Genomic DNA, 16,751 nt, shown 5'->3' with positions numbered 1-16,751 from the left:
GAAAAGACAGATGTCAAGGCTTGCTGACTCCAGTAAGGAGTGCCTATGGGGAGGCAGTTCCTACCACAGTCTAGGATTCCTGATGACCTCTCAATTCATATTTAAGTTCTCCAAAACCAGAATATTCCTCCCTGGACAATGCTAGTCCTGCACTGCTAAATGCTTGCTCAATTCCCTCTTTTTTAGATTTTATGCTAAACACATTCTCACTGGTTTTTATATTGGTGTTTATGTTCGTAACTTTTTGGCACTTAAGATATAACCAGTACCTTTTACATTACCTCATTTAATTTTCATGCTATTATTAACCATCATATAGACAAGGAAACTAGAGAGGCTAACATGCCCAAAGTCACACAGCTAGTAAATAGCAAAGTTCAAACAGGTATGTCCAATTCCAGTCATTGCTGTGACAACTACTCTAATCTGTTTGTCTTCATCACTTAGTATTGATGGTTTATGTTAACTGTGCCCACAGGCTAGCACTGAACATCATCACATCTGGCAACTGTACTACTGAATGAATGAATGGATGAGGTCACATTTTCAGAGGTGAGAATTCCATTGTGCTTTGCCGTTATGACACCTGAGGGGCCTCCTTTCAACTTCATTCTTACTTCCTCAGTTGCCCACATACTACTTCCTAGGGTAATGCATTCCTCCAGAGAGCTTCTTACCTTGAAGATGCCAAACTCTTTCATCTGAAGGCCTTCTGATATGCTCTTTTGCTTGAAATACTCTCCCTGCTCCTCTTCCAGTGGTCCCCATCTCTCCAGTCTACATCTATCCACACTTTTGCTCATCAAAAACCTAGCAATCAAACTTCATTTTCCCATTACCCACCTTGCTCCAATGCTGTAATTCAGTCAGAAGTGACAGGAAATCTAATACATGTCCATCAATCAGCAAGTTCCAGTTAGCAGGGAAAAAGAGCACATTCTGGGCATTGAGAAATGGAAATGTAAATCTAGTAATGGGAGCTGGGATAGCTTGACAAGAGTTAAGAATTTGGGAGCTCTGACCTGTGGCCTGTCATTGTCAAAATCATCTAAGCCTGTTTCAGGGAGCAGGATCTCTGATCAGCTCCCAAAAGATACTGGGATATTTTCTCCTAGTACCCCAGACAGCTCTGGGAGCATTCAGATTAATTGTAAACTGGTAATAGTCAACCACTGAGGATGTAACAGGGAGTGAAGAGCTATCAAAGAAAACTTCTCTGGGTTCTGGGATGTGTCTAATATCAACATCATGATGATGGAAAGCCTGGGAGTCAGGCCGGACTTGAGCCATTAACTTGCTGAGTGACCCTAACAGATTCTTCAACCTCTCTACACCTCAGTTCCTTTGTAAAACAGAGCTAGTTCCCTTGCAGAGGTGTGAGGATTAAGTTTGAATATGAACATACATATGCATGTAGGTAGGTGGATATTTGGTGTACCTCAACTATTAGATTTCTTCTCTTCCCTCCCCTTTAATCTTCAAGATTAAAACACTAAAAACACAAACTCACATTACATTGGACTGATTAAATATTGCAAGTTTAAAGAGACATTGTCCTCCAGGATTATTTTGGTTTCTCATTTTTTAAAATGTGTTTTACTTATTAAAAAAAAAAACACCACACATTCTGCCTAGTCCTACTGAAACCTCAAACTATTTATGTGCCAACAACATCCCAATTGAATAATCCTTAAAATCCTAAACATTCAGACTTTGTTCCCCAAGTCTGTGGAAGAGCAAGCTTTGTATCAGTGTGAAGGAGACTGATCCACTCCTGTTGTGAAGCAGGTTTCTGGAAGGAACTGAGTCGCAGCCAGGAAGGTGATTCCAAGATTTCCAAATGCTTCTGATTGAGGCCTTTAGATATTTTTTGAAACAGATTCTGAGTATCAAACACACCTTTATTCAAGTGGAAGTACAAAAGCACATTCCTAAACCAAATGCATACATGTGATTTTTACATATTCTGCTATTTAGGGATTAATCTGTTTCATAATCACCAGAAGTGACCATTGGTCTCTGTACATAAGGGCATACACATTCATAAACAATGGAAAAAAAACATGCATTTTTCATTTGCTTTTACATTTAAATCAATTCATTTAGATCTCTACTTTGCCCTGATAAGATCCTATGCTTGCTGATGGCTAAGAGGCAAAATACGGTGGTAGAACTATCTTAGAGCTTAGCCATAAGAGGATTACAGAATAAGCAGTAAATTGTTATATATTTGTTGAGAATCCCTAGTGAATATTATAACATCTGAACTATGAAGGCCTCACTTGCTGGAATGACAATAAGAATTTTAAGTTAACACCTGTCTTATTCACAAAATATTATGAAACTTAAGATGGAAAAATATAATAAAATGCTTTGACAACATCTAAAGAATCATGAATTCTTGGCTAGGTGTTTACAGTGACCCTGAACTCTGGACATCCTGACATCTGTGATCACTTTTATCAATCAAAAAACCAAGTTCTTTTATATGGCCTGTAGACTCTTGTAAAATACAGAAAATGCGATGACGAATAAACAATTATACACAAAGCCCCCACACTTCAAATACTGTCCTGGATTGATGGGGGGGGGGGGGGCGCAAAAATCCAAACAGATAAAGAAGCAATCATAGTAGTTAAAATTTTACCAGGAAGACCTGCCACTCTCTTAAAATACTCTCTCCAGAGAGATTACAGAAGAACAGCAGTATCTTTTTTGAAAAGCTGCATTCCCTTATGAAGTTCTCTGACTTTTCTGTGTATGTTCTTTATATTTTGCCCTATCAAAAGCAGACCTGAGCATTTTGCTGTCCTTCAACAGGAAGTATATAAAATAATTCTAAACTCTGACATGCAGAACAGGCGCTGAATGAATGTAGTTAGACCATGAGGAGTCTTGTTGGCTCCCTGACGTCCTTATCTCTTTTAGAGGGCTGTGGGATGCAGACAAGACAGCTATTGGGTGGGGTGTCATTTGAAAATGTTTAGCTGCCTGCCGCAAACGCAGTAGAGATGGAATCCTTCAAACTCATGGATGGACAGGATGTGGAAATCCAATTCTTTTTAAAGGTAGATGCTTCACTTTAGGAAAGAAGACACCAGAACACGAACATCAAGTAGGGATGGCAAACCTGCTGGTGAGAAGCTTAAAACTAGAAAACCATCATTTGAAGGTACTAAGAAAATGGAGAAATTAACAGGAATCCAAGTGTTGTGGCTGGAAAGCAACAGGAAAGTAGGATGCTCAGAAAACAGCAGACCTAAGAGTCTGTTTTGGAGAGAACTTGGGCTGAGAACAGCAGAAAAATCTAAATGAGCTACTTTCCAGAAGTTAATTATGTTTTTACATGGGTGTATTAACAATATCTTAGAGAAGCTGTAACAGGAACCAAATTTCAGGAAAAATAAAAATGTTCATAGGCCATATTTTAAAAAATAGTTTAAATGAGCTCCATAAATAAAGTTTATATACCTACCTACACCACCTATTAAATAAAAGAATACCATGAGGAAACAGCATTGCATTCACCAAATCACTCCTCAGACTATCTTCTTCTGCAATGAAAAAATCAGGGCTAACAATTTTATATAAAAATTTCTCTCCAGTATTTTGATGTTGAGTAAAGCCTGAAATGTAGAGGTACATTTTTTCCATTTGCATTGTATCAGATTCTGGTCTGGTGTGGAGATTCTAATGATGAAAAAGACTTGAACTCCCACTGAAAGATTTGTCACCTTTGCTACACTTGAATGGCTTCTCCTGGGCACGGATTCTTTGACGCTGAATAAGGGGTGGAATATGACTGAATCCTCCCATGCGCATACATGCTTATTACATTCATAGGCTTTCTGCATGGAATGAATTTGATGCTGAACAAGGTAGTTTCTTTGACTGAAGGCTATTTCACATTTATTACAGTGATGGAATTTTATTCCAGTAAGAATTCTCCAATGGTGACTAAGGTATGAAAATAGCATGAAGCATTTACCACATTCAATGTATTCATAGATTTTCTCATTGGTATGGGTTCGCAAATGTCGATGAAGTTTAACACTGACAAATAGTTTTCCTACATTCATCACATTCAGAGAGTTTCTCTCTGGTGTAGATTCTCTGATGCTGAATAAGGTTGAGCTATGACTGAAGGCTTCACCACCTTCAGTACATATATAATTTCTCCCTGGTGTGAACTCTCAGATGTTGAATGAGGCCTGAATTTGACTAAACGTCTCCCCACGTTCGTCACATTCATAAGGTTTCTCTTTGGTATGAATTCTTTGATGTTGACCAAGGTGTGCTGTCTGACTGAGGTTCTTTTCCCATGCATCACAGTCAAAGGCTTTTTCTCTGGTGAGGACTTCTTGCTGAAGAACAAGATCTGAGCTATGATTGAAACTTTCCTCATAATCATTACACTCATAGGACTTCTCTTTCCCATGAACTTTGTGATGCTGAATAAGGCATGAAGTTTGACCAAAAGCTTTTCCACAGTCATTACATTCATGTGGTTTCTCTCCTGTGTGAATTCTTTGATGCTGAATAAGATGGGAATTCAATCTGAAGTCCTTTCCACATTCATTACACGTATAGGGCTTTTCTCTGAGATGAATTCCTTGATGTTTCATAAAGGTCAACCCACAATCATTGTATTCATAGGCTTTCTCTTCACAGTGGACTTTCTGATGTTCGGCAAGGTGTGAGGTATGATGGAAGTCACTGCCACATACAGTACACTTACAGGGCATCTCTCTGTGAATCTTCTGATGTTGAGTAAGATGTACACTGCGACTGAAAACCCTTTCACAATTACTACATTTGTAAGACTTTGCTCTAGTGTGAATCCTCTTATGTGGAGTTATGTCTGAGCTCTGACTACAGGATTTATCAGATGCTTCACAGGATTTATCAGATGCTTCACATTTATAGGGTTTTTCTCTAGTGTGTATTCTTTTATGTCGACTAAGACTTGAACTCTGACTGAAAGATTTTTCACATTCTTTACATTTGTAGGGTTTCTCTCTAGTATGAATTCTCTGATGTCTAGAAAGGGCAGAGCTCTGATGGAAGACTTTCTCACATGCATCACATTTATAGGATTTCTCTGTGGCAGGAATGCTGTCACATTTACTAAGGTGGGAGAGATCCATTAAGCTTTCCTTATATTCACTACTCTGAACATCCTGTATGAGATTTATTTGTTCTTGTTTACCAGCAGCTGAATTCTGGTTCACACCCATGTCATACTTATCAGTATCATCAATATTCTGTATTCTAAGAACTCTCTGATCTGTATCAAGGGTAGAGTCCGGACTGAAGCTTTTTTCAGGTTCATTACATTCACTGTCACTGGTGAAGGCTTTCTTGCTGATTGTTATCTGCCTAAACTCTCTCTCCAGGAAGAGAAATTTCCTTAGGATTTCCTGAAGCCTTTCTAATCTGTCCTCAGGTTTAGACACTTCTCTAGTCCCAGGAACTTGGGCAATATCCTTTTTGAGTCTTCCTACTCTCACTTTGTATGAATGTACTTCTTCCAAAATTTCCTGCTTAGGAATCAACAGCTTGTTCTCTTCTCTCGTCTCTCCATCTGATTCAATATATAAATAGAAAATGCAAATGTAATCTGTACCCTGTGCTTAGGGGGAAAAAAAAAAAACCTCAGAGAGGAGAAAACTAATCTAGAATCTACTAAAATGAGAGTTTATTTACTCTGAAGCACACGCACAAAATCTCGACAGCAGATGCAAGGGCATGAATAGGAGCAGTGAGGTAATATACAAATGGTTCAGGGTGTGGTAGAAACAGAGGACGTTTTTGGCAAAGAAGATAACCAATTAAGGTGTTTCAAAGCAGGTAATAGGGAAGTTAATTCAAAAGAATTATAGATAAGCAACTTGAACAGGGACCCAGTACAACTTGTGGATAAGGGATAAAGTAAATGCAAAGAATTCATCAAAACTGAAGGGAAAAGGAAGGAGCTCGCCATCTAGTATATAGACCGAGCTCTTCATTCTGACTGCCAAAGCAGCTACAATTTGGCTCAACAACTTGACTCTACTTCCCTACTAATTCCATCTGATTGATTCTACCTTACTCACCTGAGCAGTCATCTCTTAAGACTTCTCTATTCTTAGTTTCCAGATCAAAGACCTGTAGATCTTGTTCCCGCTGGGAGATCCCATCAGGCTTGGAAATTGGAAATCCTGCTCACAGAGAAGGAAATGGGATGTGGAGATTTATCCCCAGACACTACACAAAGACACTTTTTCTCTTAACTAACAGTTAATGGAGAGAGAAAGTAAATTCTTAGAAGACATTAGGGAAGGCCTGGAGAGTAAGAAGGGCAAAGATCTTCTACAGGGAGCTCCTACTTGTGCTCCAGGAAGAGCTGTGTTACGGGGCAAGTTGATGACTTTGGGAGAAGTATTCATTTAAACATTACTCAGACAAGGGAATTGGTGCATGAGTGTGTACCTGTCTTCACAGGAGTGATCATTTTCACTCTTCAGCTGTTGCCTATAGATCAATCTTTGTATTAGACCTGGTCTACAAGTACTAGACCAGGTCAAAAGGGAAGTCATCAAAATATAACTTCGCTGGACTGGAGGAAGGTGAATACTCAAGCACCTGTTGTGTGGTGAGCTAAACTGCAGCAACAGAATCAGGGAGGACTGATTTTCCAAGAACCAATCTCAAGAAACTTCACCAATCTCAATTCGCTTCAGTGAACATGAGGAAACAAAAATAACACATTCTTACCCATTAGGAGCTTACACTCTTGTTTATTCAACAAACATCTACGGGGTGCCTCCCATATGGAAACTATGTAGAGACAGATACAAACAACTAACTATAATACGATAGAGAGAGCCAAGTTCAATGAAAGTGCACCTTCACATAAAAATGGTCTTTCTTGGCTTACATAATGGACTGCTAGAATCTAATCTCTTTTAAAGCAAAAGCAAGAAGCAGTCTGATCCTGAGGGGGGCAGAACTATTATAGTATCAAAGGGGAAGTTTTTATACGTCTTCAGACCAGAAATCTTCTAGTAGCACACATACAAGGGCTAGCTCAAGCCCGTCAACTCCAAAAGCCTTTTCCTCCACTTACTGAATGTCTACACAATTTATTATTTGTTCCTCTTATCCTGACATGTCACTATATAATGGAGTTTATAGATTTTTATTTAACTGGCTTCAGGAATTATCATCCCTACTTCATTTATAAACTCTTACTAGCAGGGACCATGTATCTTATATCTTGTACTTCTTTTGATTTATTTACTTAAGAGCTACTTAATGAGTGCCAATTTTGTGTCCTAGCGTCAACATATAACACATAACCAGTTTATTAAAGGGCACTAGGCCTGTAAAATATGACAAACCAACAGCTGTCCTCTTGGGATTCCATGTGAGAACCTATGAACAGGAAGATACAGAACAGATAAAAGAAAGGCATTTACTGTGTTCCTGAATTCCTGCTGGGCATTAATAGTCTATTCCCCTCCTTTGGACGCTTATTTAGTTGAGGTCCTCCATGTCAAATGAAATAGTTTTCAAGTTTAAAAAAAAAAAAGCATGGCATGAAGCAGCAAATATTCTGCTCAGAATTCTGATAACAGAATCTGTAACTTTTAGCTCAGATATCAAAGTGTTTCTAAGTATTTGATAACTGAAGCAAATGTTGCTTATTTATTCTGTACCTATACCCACATCACCTATACACAACAAAAAAGACCGTCTCCATGTGGAAAGAAGGGTTTGATTTTAGATTGTGTTTAAGTTAATGCAGTCAGGAATAAGAGAAAATGTCTAGTAGGCAGTTAGAGATAAAATACTACAGTTCTGGGGGCACCTGGGTGGCTCAGTCGGTTAAGCGTCTGCCTTCGTCTCAGGTCATGATCCCGGGGTCCTGGGATCGAGTCCTACATCAGACTCCTTGCTCAGTGGGGAGCCTGCTTCTCCCTCTGCCCACCATTCCCCCTGCTTGTGCTCCCTTTGACAAATAAATAAATCTTTAAAAAAAAAAAAAAAAGACTAGTTTTGATGAGAGAACAGGGTTCAAAATATAGACTTAAAAGTCATCTATATCATCAGTACCATTAAAATATTAAGCTAAGGTTTACTGCACATTTGGTAGGTGCAAAGTACCACACCAAGAACTTTACAAATTTTCACTAATTTAATACTCATCATAACTTTATGAAGTAGAAACTACCGCTGTACCCATTTTACAAATAAGAAAACTAAGACTGACAGTTTAAATAACTCGCCCAAGTTCACAATAACTAGCAAAGCCAGGGCTCAAACCCAGTCTTTCAGAACCTGGCTTTCACATAATCTGCTAGTAAAAAATAATGATTGTGTTGAAATCTGTCCCTTCCTCCAACATATGTACAGAAAGACAACAGGAGATCAACATACCGACAATGGAGTAAAAGGTGAAAATAAATAAAAAAGAACAGAGAAGGGAGCCTGGGTGGCTCAGTTGGTTAAGCGTCTGCCTTCAGGTCAGGTCATGATCCTGGAGTCCTGAGATTGAGCCCCACCTCGGATTCCCTGCTCAGTGGGGAGTCTGTTTCTCCCTCTGTTCCCCCCCCCACCAACTCCGCTCGTGTTCTCTCTCGAAAAAAAAAAAAAAGAACAGAGAAATAGTGATTATAGAGTAATACATGGATAGCCAGGATCCAACATATTTGGAGTCATGGATGTTCTAGTTAAAAGCAAACTAAAAGATCACTTAAGTGTCAAAGAAATGAAAGCCTCTTTAAAATAAAAATCCAAACTCTCACTGTGTTGGGCTCCATGCTGAGTGTGGAGCCTACTTAAAAAATTAAAAAAAAAAAAATTTTTTTTTTAATCTGATCTATAGCTCTTATCACCTGCAGTCCTTTCCAAAAAAGCATTTAAGTAACTACCATGAGCCAGGTACTTACACTCACAACATAATTTAATCTAATTTAATCCTTGGCATAAACCCAGAAAAGGCAGACATTATTTTTCATGTTTTATAGTTGAAGAAAATAAGTATCAGTTTAAATAATCTGCTCAATGTAGACAGTTGGTAAAATGAACCCAAGTCTGATTCCCCAGTTTATATTCTTTCTAGTCTAACATTCTAAGGGTCACAGGAAGCATTAAGGCAGGTTTTCTTGCCATTGGCCTGAATGCCTTTTTCCTAAATTTTATTTATTTATTTATTTATTTATTTTTTAAAGATTTTATTTATTTATTTGACAGAGACAGAGATACCGAGAGCAGGAACACAAGCAGGGGGAGTGGGAGAGAGAGAAACAGGCCTCCCGCCGGGCAGGGAGCCGGATGTGGGACTCGATCCCAGGACCCTGGGATCATGACCTGAGCCAAAGGCAGACGCTTAACGACTGAGCCACCCAGGCGCCCCTTTCCTAAATTTTAAAGTCAGAACTCTGTGCTTTCAAAATATGCATTTGCAATTAATTTTTCCTATCTAAAATTATTTAATCTTTTATTAAAACCTTTTAATTTATTTTATTATTTTTTTAAAGATTTTATTTATTTGACAGAGAGATAACGAGAGCAGGAACACAAGCAGGGGGAATGAAAGAGGGAGAAGCAGGCTTCCTGCTGAGCAGGGAGCCCAACACGGGGCTTGATTCCAGGACCCTGGGATCATGACCTGAGCCGAAGGCAGATGCTTAACAACTGAGCCACCCAGGCGCCCCAAAACCTTTTAATTTTTTAAATTTAAACCTTGACAGTTCTCCAATTAGCTTTATTATTTATTTAAAATAATTTTATTTATTTAAAATTCACCTCATTATTTGTTTTTTTGCTTATACCAGTTATGCTAAGATTTTAGCCACCTGGAAGCTTTATGCCCTTCTTCTTGGTCCTTAATAGACAAAAGAAAGCTCTCCTTAGTAATATTGTTCTTATGTAGATACCTATTTTTTTTTTATTTATTTATTTGAGAGAGATAGTGAGAGAGAGCAGAGCAGGAGGGAGGGGCAGAGAGAGAAGCAGGCTTCCTACTGCGCAGGGAGCATGACACAGGGCTCGATCCTATGACCCTGGAATCATGACCTGAGCCAAAAACAGCTGTTTAACCGACTGAGCCACCCAGGTGCCCCTAGATACCTATTTTAATGGACTGTATTCCTACACAATTTTATTTCTTCTTGAACGCATGTTCCTTCTGCTCCCAAACTGTACAACCTAATGCCCATCTGTCCAATTTTTCATGGCTTTTTCTGATTGTCATCAGAGTATAAAGCCGTAAGAATATAAAACAACCACATGTGAGGTCCCTGGGTGGCACAGTTGGTTGAGCATCTGACTCAGTTTTGTCTCAGATTGTGATCTCAGGGTGGTGACCTTAGGGTCGTGAGATCAAGCCCATGTCAGGCTCTGCACTCAGCACGGAGGCCGCTTGGGACCTTCTCTCCCTCTGCTCCTCCCCACCACTCTCTCTCTCTAAAGAATTAGATGGATAAATCTTTAAAAAACAAAAACAAAAGCTCAAAACACCATATGTGGTTGGACTAATTGTCCTAAGGGGCAAAACAATGAAAAAGAACATGAGCTTCAGATTCAGATCGGAGTCCTATGCCTAGTTCTGACCCTGAGTGGATCACTTAATTTTTGAGCCTGTTTCCTCAGGTATAAAATAAAGTAACATTTGCTCACAGGGTTATGGCAAGTACTAAATGAGATATGTATAGTACCTCGTAACACACTGGCTCCTCAAAAAATAGTAAATAGCCATGGTAGTAAAAGACATTCTATACAAAATAATTTTTGTCCTCATGACATCAATTTCAAAAACCAAAGGGTATGTGCCAAACATTTCCTGATTTATCAACTTACTTAACAACCAGAATTCCGATAGACATGTTTCTAATGATGTCATCTAATAGGACACCTGCCACACTGACCCTGTATAAAATGCAATCCAGACCACTTTCCTGGTCTTAATCTCCGGCACTAAGCCAGATAACTTCCCTTTGGGTATGACCCTCCAGCCAGTAATTCACTCGCTGTCAACAGAACATGCTTCTTTTTAGATATGTTAATGAAAAATATGACTTTTTACTTACTTTTTTATTCTTTTATTCAGCTGTTCATACTCTGTATGTTTACTACTATATAGTAAAAGCACTTACCCAAAGGAACAAAGTTTTGATGTCTGTGACAACTGAGCTACTGCTGTGGGGAAAAGATGTGAACTTGATAGTGGGGCTGCTAAGTTCATATTTTACAACACCAAACATTAAGCTAATTAGGTGTATAAGCTTACATTTCAGGTGGAGTCTGCTGAGCCCACAAATATGAGAATGATTTCCTGAGAACTGTAAAAAATAATTAACTAAAAATGCTGCTGACGTGGTCACAAAAACAAGGTGAACAGGAGGGTCTGTTGTATGCATCTGTAGCCAGTATGTGTGCGTGTGCATGAGTGTCCTGTACTTGTGCAGAGATGACACAGGAAATGGGATAAAATTCAGTCTCATGGCACGCTGTGCTACTAGGCTGACTCAAGTGCTAAGAAGTTTGTTTACTCCAAAAAGTAGACAGGTTAACTGTTGGAAATTATGTAATTATTAGATAAAATTAACAGCAGTTTACAATTACATCACTTTACAGTTTACAAAGTTGTTAAATATACATTCAATTTGATACCCTGAAATAAAGAAATTAAACTCTTGCCCTCCCATTTCCCATCCATCAAGGACAGAGCTAAGGAACACTTGATCAGGAAAAGTCATTTAAATGCATCAATCTGTATAGCACCACAAAGAATAAAGGGGACAAAGTCAGGGCCTTGGAGGGGGCCATGGGGACTTAAAGGAGAAGACTAGAGTGTTAAACATGAGGAAAGCCCAGGGGTCACAGAAAAGTCAGACAACAGAAGGGGCTGGTCATATTCACTACAGAAAAGAGAGGTGCACAGCATATGTTCCACATTCTAAAATAACATGAAAAGATCATAACTGAGGAGCTGGAGTTGAACTTTGTGGTTTGTCAGAACACAAGTAGATGACCACCAACCGTGGCTTATGAATGAACTCAGAACTCAGGTTCAAAATTCATCTGGCTGCAATGGAGGGCCTCCTTGGCCCTTCCGAAATTTAACAAAGGTCATCTGAGGAGCTGCAATTTTACACAGTGGTGGCATCCTGAGAGCATCAATCAAGTGTAATATCTTACAATCGTGGAAAAGGAGTTTCCGAGCGGGGACGAGCAATATCGATGGGAAGCCGATACTTGGGCCATCTCTTGGAGATTCCTGCTGAAAGAACTGCAAGTGTTTCTCCAGAGAAAGCACTTGCCTGGGTATGACTCAGGGCCGGGCAGGAATTCACACTATGAATCCGGGTGGTAGGAAGACGGAGAAGTATGCCTACAAAGATCAAAGAGCCAGGAATGGGAAACACACTAAAAACCTTCCCAGTGGGCAGGCTGCCTCCCCACAGGTAAAAAGCCTTCTTTAATCCTGAGCATAATCAAGGAGACAAAGGAACACCCTGGATGCCACCAGCATAGGCAAAGCCAAAAAAAAAAGAGAAAAAAAAAGTGTGATTAAATACATACATACAAAAGATTAAAAACAAAACAAAAAAAAGCAGAAGTAGAGACTGGCAAAAGAAAGAGGAAAAGGAGCAATGCTCACATCAAGGGGGCTGCCAACAGCCCCGTTGATGCTGCTCTAGAGCACTACCGGGTGCCTAATCCCGGCAGCCCGCTGTACCACCCAAACAACAAAGGAGAGACTCGGTTTAAAGCTGAAACTTCTGCTGCTCTGGGTGAGGTTACTTAGGACTACCATCTGGATGACTCACTGAAATAGACTTGCAGTGAGTCATGTCTTTAAATGAAGCCTCTCGAACTCTGCCTCTTGGAGATGAATTTAGGAATGTTAAGAGGTGAGGGATCATTCAACAAGGATTTCAGCCTATCTTTAAAAAAAGGATTTCTTCTTCCAAGAAAAATGGAAAACTTTCAGATACAGGGGCACTGAATTACCAGGAAGGAACTGTCTGGTTGTGGATTGGGAGGCTCTAAAGTCCCTCTCATAAAAAAGGAAAAGATAGAGAAGGTGAGAACTTAGGCAAAGCACAAGCAAGTTTCCCTTTTCTAACAGGAAACAGATGCCCCACGAAAGCAGGAATCGTTAATTAAAGATAAGGAGTAAAATGTCTCCTCTTGAACTCACCCTCCCCCCAAGAAAACCCACTCCCAGAGGAAATGACCTTGAAGATGGAGGATTCAGAGGTTCTAAGACCTGGAATCTGAACCAATCTCTGCTTTCTCAGAGACCTCGCACCTCCTCAGAAACAAGGAAGTAAAGAAATCCTAATACGTAAACTGAATAATAAGAAAGTCCTTACCCAGTGAGACCACGTTCCCATAATTCTCTAACATCACTTCTCTGTAGAGATCCCTCTGAACAGGGTCCAGGCATCCCCATTCCTCTCGAGTAAGGTGCACAGCCACATCCTCGAATGTCACAAACTCCTGAAATAACACAGCCTGGCTGCTCTGGGGAATGAGGCCACTATAGCATCGTGGCCAGAAAAAAGGAGATGACACAGAGAGGGTGTCGAGGGTGTCCAGTGTGTAGCAGCTGGGGAGGAGGGAAAACAGACTAGAAACTAGGGAATAAGTTCCATAACCTTTAACATCTAATAAACGCCCATCACAGCACCAGGGATAAAGAAGGAACAGTGTTTACTGGTGGAGGTGGGGAAATGGGAAGGTGGTTTCTGTGAAGTCCAGGTCTCTGAAGAGGATCAATTCCCAAACTGGGGTCTGCTATTGAAAAAAATTCGCGGCAGGGTTTACGGATGGGATGAGGGAAGGGCCACACTCGATCAGTAGCAACAGTCCCTGAGGAAAAACAGAGGGTTCCTCAGCTCACCTGATACCTGGCTGTCAGGAGCGTAGCTGCCTGGTCTCCTGGGCTTCCCTCATGGGGAAGAGCAGGCACCTGGGGAACAGGTGGAGCTGAGGGAGGAGAGAGGAGCCAAGAGTGAGAGCAACCCTTCCCCAGGGCTCCCTGACAGAAGAGGGAGTCAGTGGGACCCTTCTTCACATCAACATTCTAGTAAAACCAATGAACGTTTATCAGGTACTGAGTGCATCTACTCTGCTCCTTCTCAGCATCAGCATGCCCTCTTTACCCATGTTTAGACCCGTGATTCAGGATTTTCTTATAAAATCTCGTATTTCACTTTGTTCTCATGACAGGACATTCCTCTAACAGGAGGGTAAGCACTACACCTGTTTTGCAGATGGGCAAAGCAAAGCATAAAGACTTGCAGTGACTTGTCCAGGGCAATGACTATTTGGTTGACTTCTGATGCTTTTCCAGACACTGTTCTGTAAATCTCAGTAAGCCTTCATGTGAAAGGGCACTGTCTCTGCAACCATTGTGTAAGGCTCCCAAGAATAAGGAATGGTCATCTGTTTCCTCACAACCTTTTCCACACTCCCACAACACCCCACAGCACTCTACACACCATGGCACTCAACTGGTGTTGCTGACACATAAGTTATTTCAGGCACTGCAGTTGGCCACAGCAATTTAAAACAAGGTTCTTACAAAACAAAAAAAGTACAAGACATGTCAACCTATCTATACGATACATAAAGATGTTACTGCTGAGTCAATATGTGATATGTATACGCTCGTACAGGCGTTGTGCTCGACCAAGGAATTAAATGGTTGCTTTTTTGGCCAAAATTAGATTAGTCACAAACACTGCAGCTGCAACAGAACGGCAGGTGGCAGAGCTCGCAAAGTCATCAAGGAGGGAAGACACTAAGTGAAGGGAACAGGGGGAGAGAAGGGCCCTAAATCTAAGAGGAAGTAAGAGCGAGGCAAGGATTGTGAGATGCAGCAAAAGCAGCGTATCTTAGAAATTGTTCTGGATGTGAAACCAGGATAAAGTGAAGGTTGTATCAATGAAAAGAAGCCAAAGCAGAGTGAATGACCACCACTCTGCCTATTAAAGAAAGATGGGCTGTCCTTAACAGAGAGCCCAAGACCAGGACTGAACTGAGTCACATCTGACCCTCCCTTCCAGACCTCCCCTAGGGGCCATCTTCTTATCGAAGTTCCCGGCCTCTCTCATACCAGGCCCAGGAGCCCCACTGCACCCCCGTTCTCTTGGATTTAAGTGCTCCCTTGGCCTTACCCCCACTGAGCTCCTGTTCCATGTCGGTGTCCTGCACGAACGGAGGCTCTGGGGACAGACCCTCAGACAGGCTCTCCAAAGACTGAAACTGGACAGCTGGTGATCCTGCTGCTTCCTGGGCGGATAGTTCCTCCATCCCTGTTCTGGAGGACAAGGACCATCACTGCCGGGTGAGATTGCGAGAATTTATTGCACTAAGTTAAGCCAGCCCATTATTTTACGTCCTCAGGACTTAGCAAAGTATCTTACACGCTGCAGGTACTCGATAAAAACAGTGAATAATAACCAACCGCCTTAATAAAACAACAGAAAGAAAAATGGAAATTACTCAGTTTCAAATATTTAAGAACCAAATCATATGGTCCAAGTGTGCAGCTTTAAACTCCACTAATTCAGAATTCGTGGTATTTCAAGAAAAACAAAAATCAAGAAAGCACAACTTAAAGATTTCTGAGCAAAGTTTAAAATATTTGAAATGTATAGGGGCGCCTGGGGGGCTGAGTCGTTAAGCGTCTGCCTTCGGCTCAGGTCATGGTCCCAGGGTCCTGGGATCGAGCCCCGCATCGGGCTCCCTGCTCGGCGGGAAGCCTGCTTCTCCCTCTCCCACTCCCCCTGCTCGTGTTCCCTCTCTCGCTGTGTCTCTCTCTGTCAATTAAATAAATAAAATCTTAAAAAAAAATATTTGAAATGTACAGACTTCTTTCAAGGGTCAAGTTTGTACCCAGAGAAACATGCTAGAATTATGATTACTTTTTTTTTTTTTTAAGGCAGGCTCCCGAGGAATTACTTGGCAAACACTCTGCCCACTTTGAATTCCTAAACAGACTTGCCGAATGACAAAATTCCCACCTGGTGGGGGGAGGGGGTGGGGGTCAGACCCTTCACCAACGCAGACGAGGTGGGCAGGCCGCTTCCCACGGCCCTGACGGTGACCCAGGGAAGAGCTGAGACTCAAACAGGTTTGGCTCGTGTCCTTCAAACCCAAGGACGCCACAGGGCTCCGTCCCGTTTCCACAGCCCCAGAAACGGCCCTGGCGCCCTGCCCTCGGAAGGCCTCGCCCGGCGCTGCCCTCCTCCCACTTCCCTGTTAGGTGAACACGCGCTCCCCGAAGAGCAAGGCGGGCCACAGAGACCCAGCTCGCACCAGGGCACGGTCACCGGGCCCCGGCGGCGAGGCCCTCAGCCCGCCGGGCGTCAGGGTGAACCCTGACTGAGGAGAAACAGGCCCTCGCACCCCGGCCCCTGAGCGCTCCTGGGGACGAAATCGCCGTCGGCCGGAACCGGGCGCCTCCCCCTCCTTCCCGGGAGCCTAAACTAACGGCGACGCCCGCCGCGACCCCAGAACGGCTGCCAGGCACTCACCCGAGCGGAGGAGCAGGCCCAGCGGCCGTCCCGTCGCGGACACCCTCGCTCTAGGAGCAGCCCCAGGGTTTCCGGGGTCGCTCTAGCCCGCTCGGAGGCCGGCGCTTCTCAGTGGCACTTCCGGAGGCGGAGTCCGACGGCCGTGGGCAAAAGGCAGGCCCCGGATGAGGGCCCCGGGTGAGGGCCCCGTACCGCGAGGGTCTCGTGCTTGTT

The 16,751-nt window shown here is 42.0% G+C and overlaps 1 protein-coding gene across 6 annotated transcripts; it reads right to left on the bottom strand.

The window, feature by feature from the left end:
* Positions 1-1,883: 1,883 nt before the first annotated feature.
* On the bottom strand, positions 1,884-16,640 carry ZNF655 (zinc finger protein 655). 6 transcript variants are annotated; one of them, XM_034988432.1, is made up of 6 exons: positions 16,539-16,640; positions 15,177-15,319; positions 13,898-13,983; positions 13,368-13,494; positions 6,096-6,200; positions 1,884-5,584 (listed from the first exon to the last, which is right to left on the bottom strand). In XM_034988432.1, exons 2-6 carry the CDS (start codon positions 15,310-15,312, stop codon positions 4,194-4,196), a joined length of 1,845 nt encoding a protein of 614 aa, XP_034844323.1. In that variant the 5' UTR covers positions 15,313-15,319; positions 16,539-16,640; the 3' UTR covers positions 1,884-4,193. The 6 variants fall into 6 exon arrangements, with proteins under 6 accessions (XP_034844323.1, XP_034844322.1, XP_034844324.1 ...); XM_034988431.1 differs by having other exon boundaries at positions 15,177-15,339; positions 16,539-16,624; XM_034988435.1 differs by lacking the exons at positions 1,884-5,584; positions 6,096-6,200 and adding an exon at positions 12,074-12,379 and having other exon boundaries at positions 15,177-15,339; positions 16,539-16,624.
* Between the last annotated feature and the right edge of the window lie 111 nt (positions 16,641-16,751).

Source organism: Mirounga leonina, unplaced genomic scaffold (genome assembly GCF_011800145.1).
Source record: "Mirounga leonina isolate KUSES-001 unplaced genomic scaffold, KU_Mleo_1.0 Mir_454, whole genome shotgun sequence".
NCBI lineage: Eukaryota > Metazoa > Chordata > Mammalia > Carnivora > Phocidae > Mirounga > Mirounga leonina.
The sequence above is the reverse complement of the archived record's forward strand: the minus strand, read 5'-3'. Positions and strand labels throughout refer to the sequence as shown.

Bases quoted from the DNA above. Each gene is read 5' to 3' on its own strand.
- ZNF655 (XM_034988432.1), bottom strand. From the start codon at position 15,312: ATGGAGGAACTATCCGCCCAGGAAGCAGCAGGATCACCAGCTGTCCAG. The intron at 13,984-15,176 runs GTAAGGCCAAGG...CTCCTCCCTCAG, and splicing joins GGAACAGGAGCTCAGTGGGG to CTCCACCTGTTCCCCAGGTG. The intron at 5,585-6,095 runs GTGAGTAAGGTA...ATATTGAATCAG, and splicing joins CTTAAGAGATGACTGCTCAG to ATGGAGAGACGAGAGAAGAG.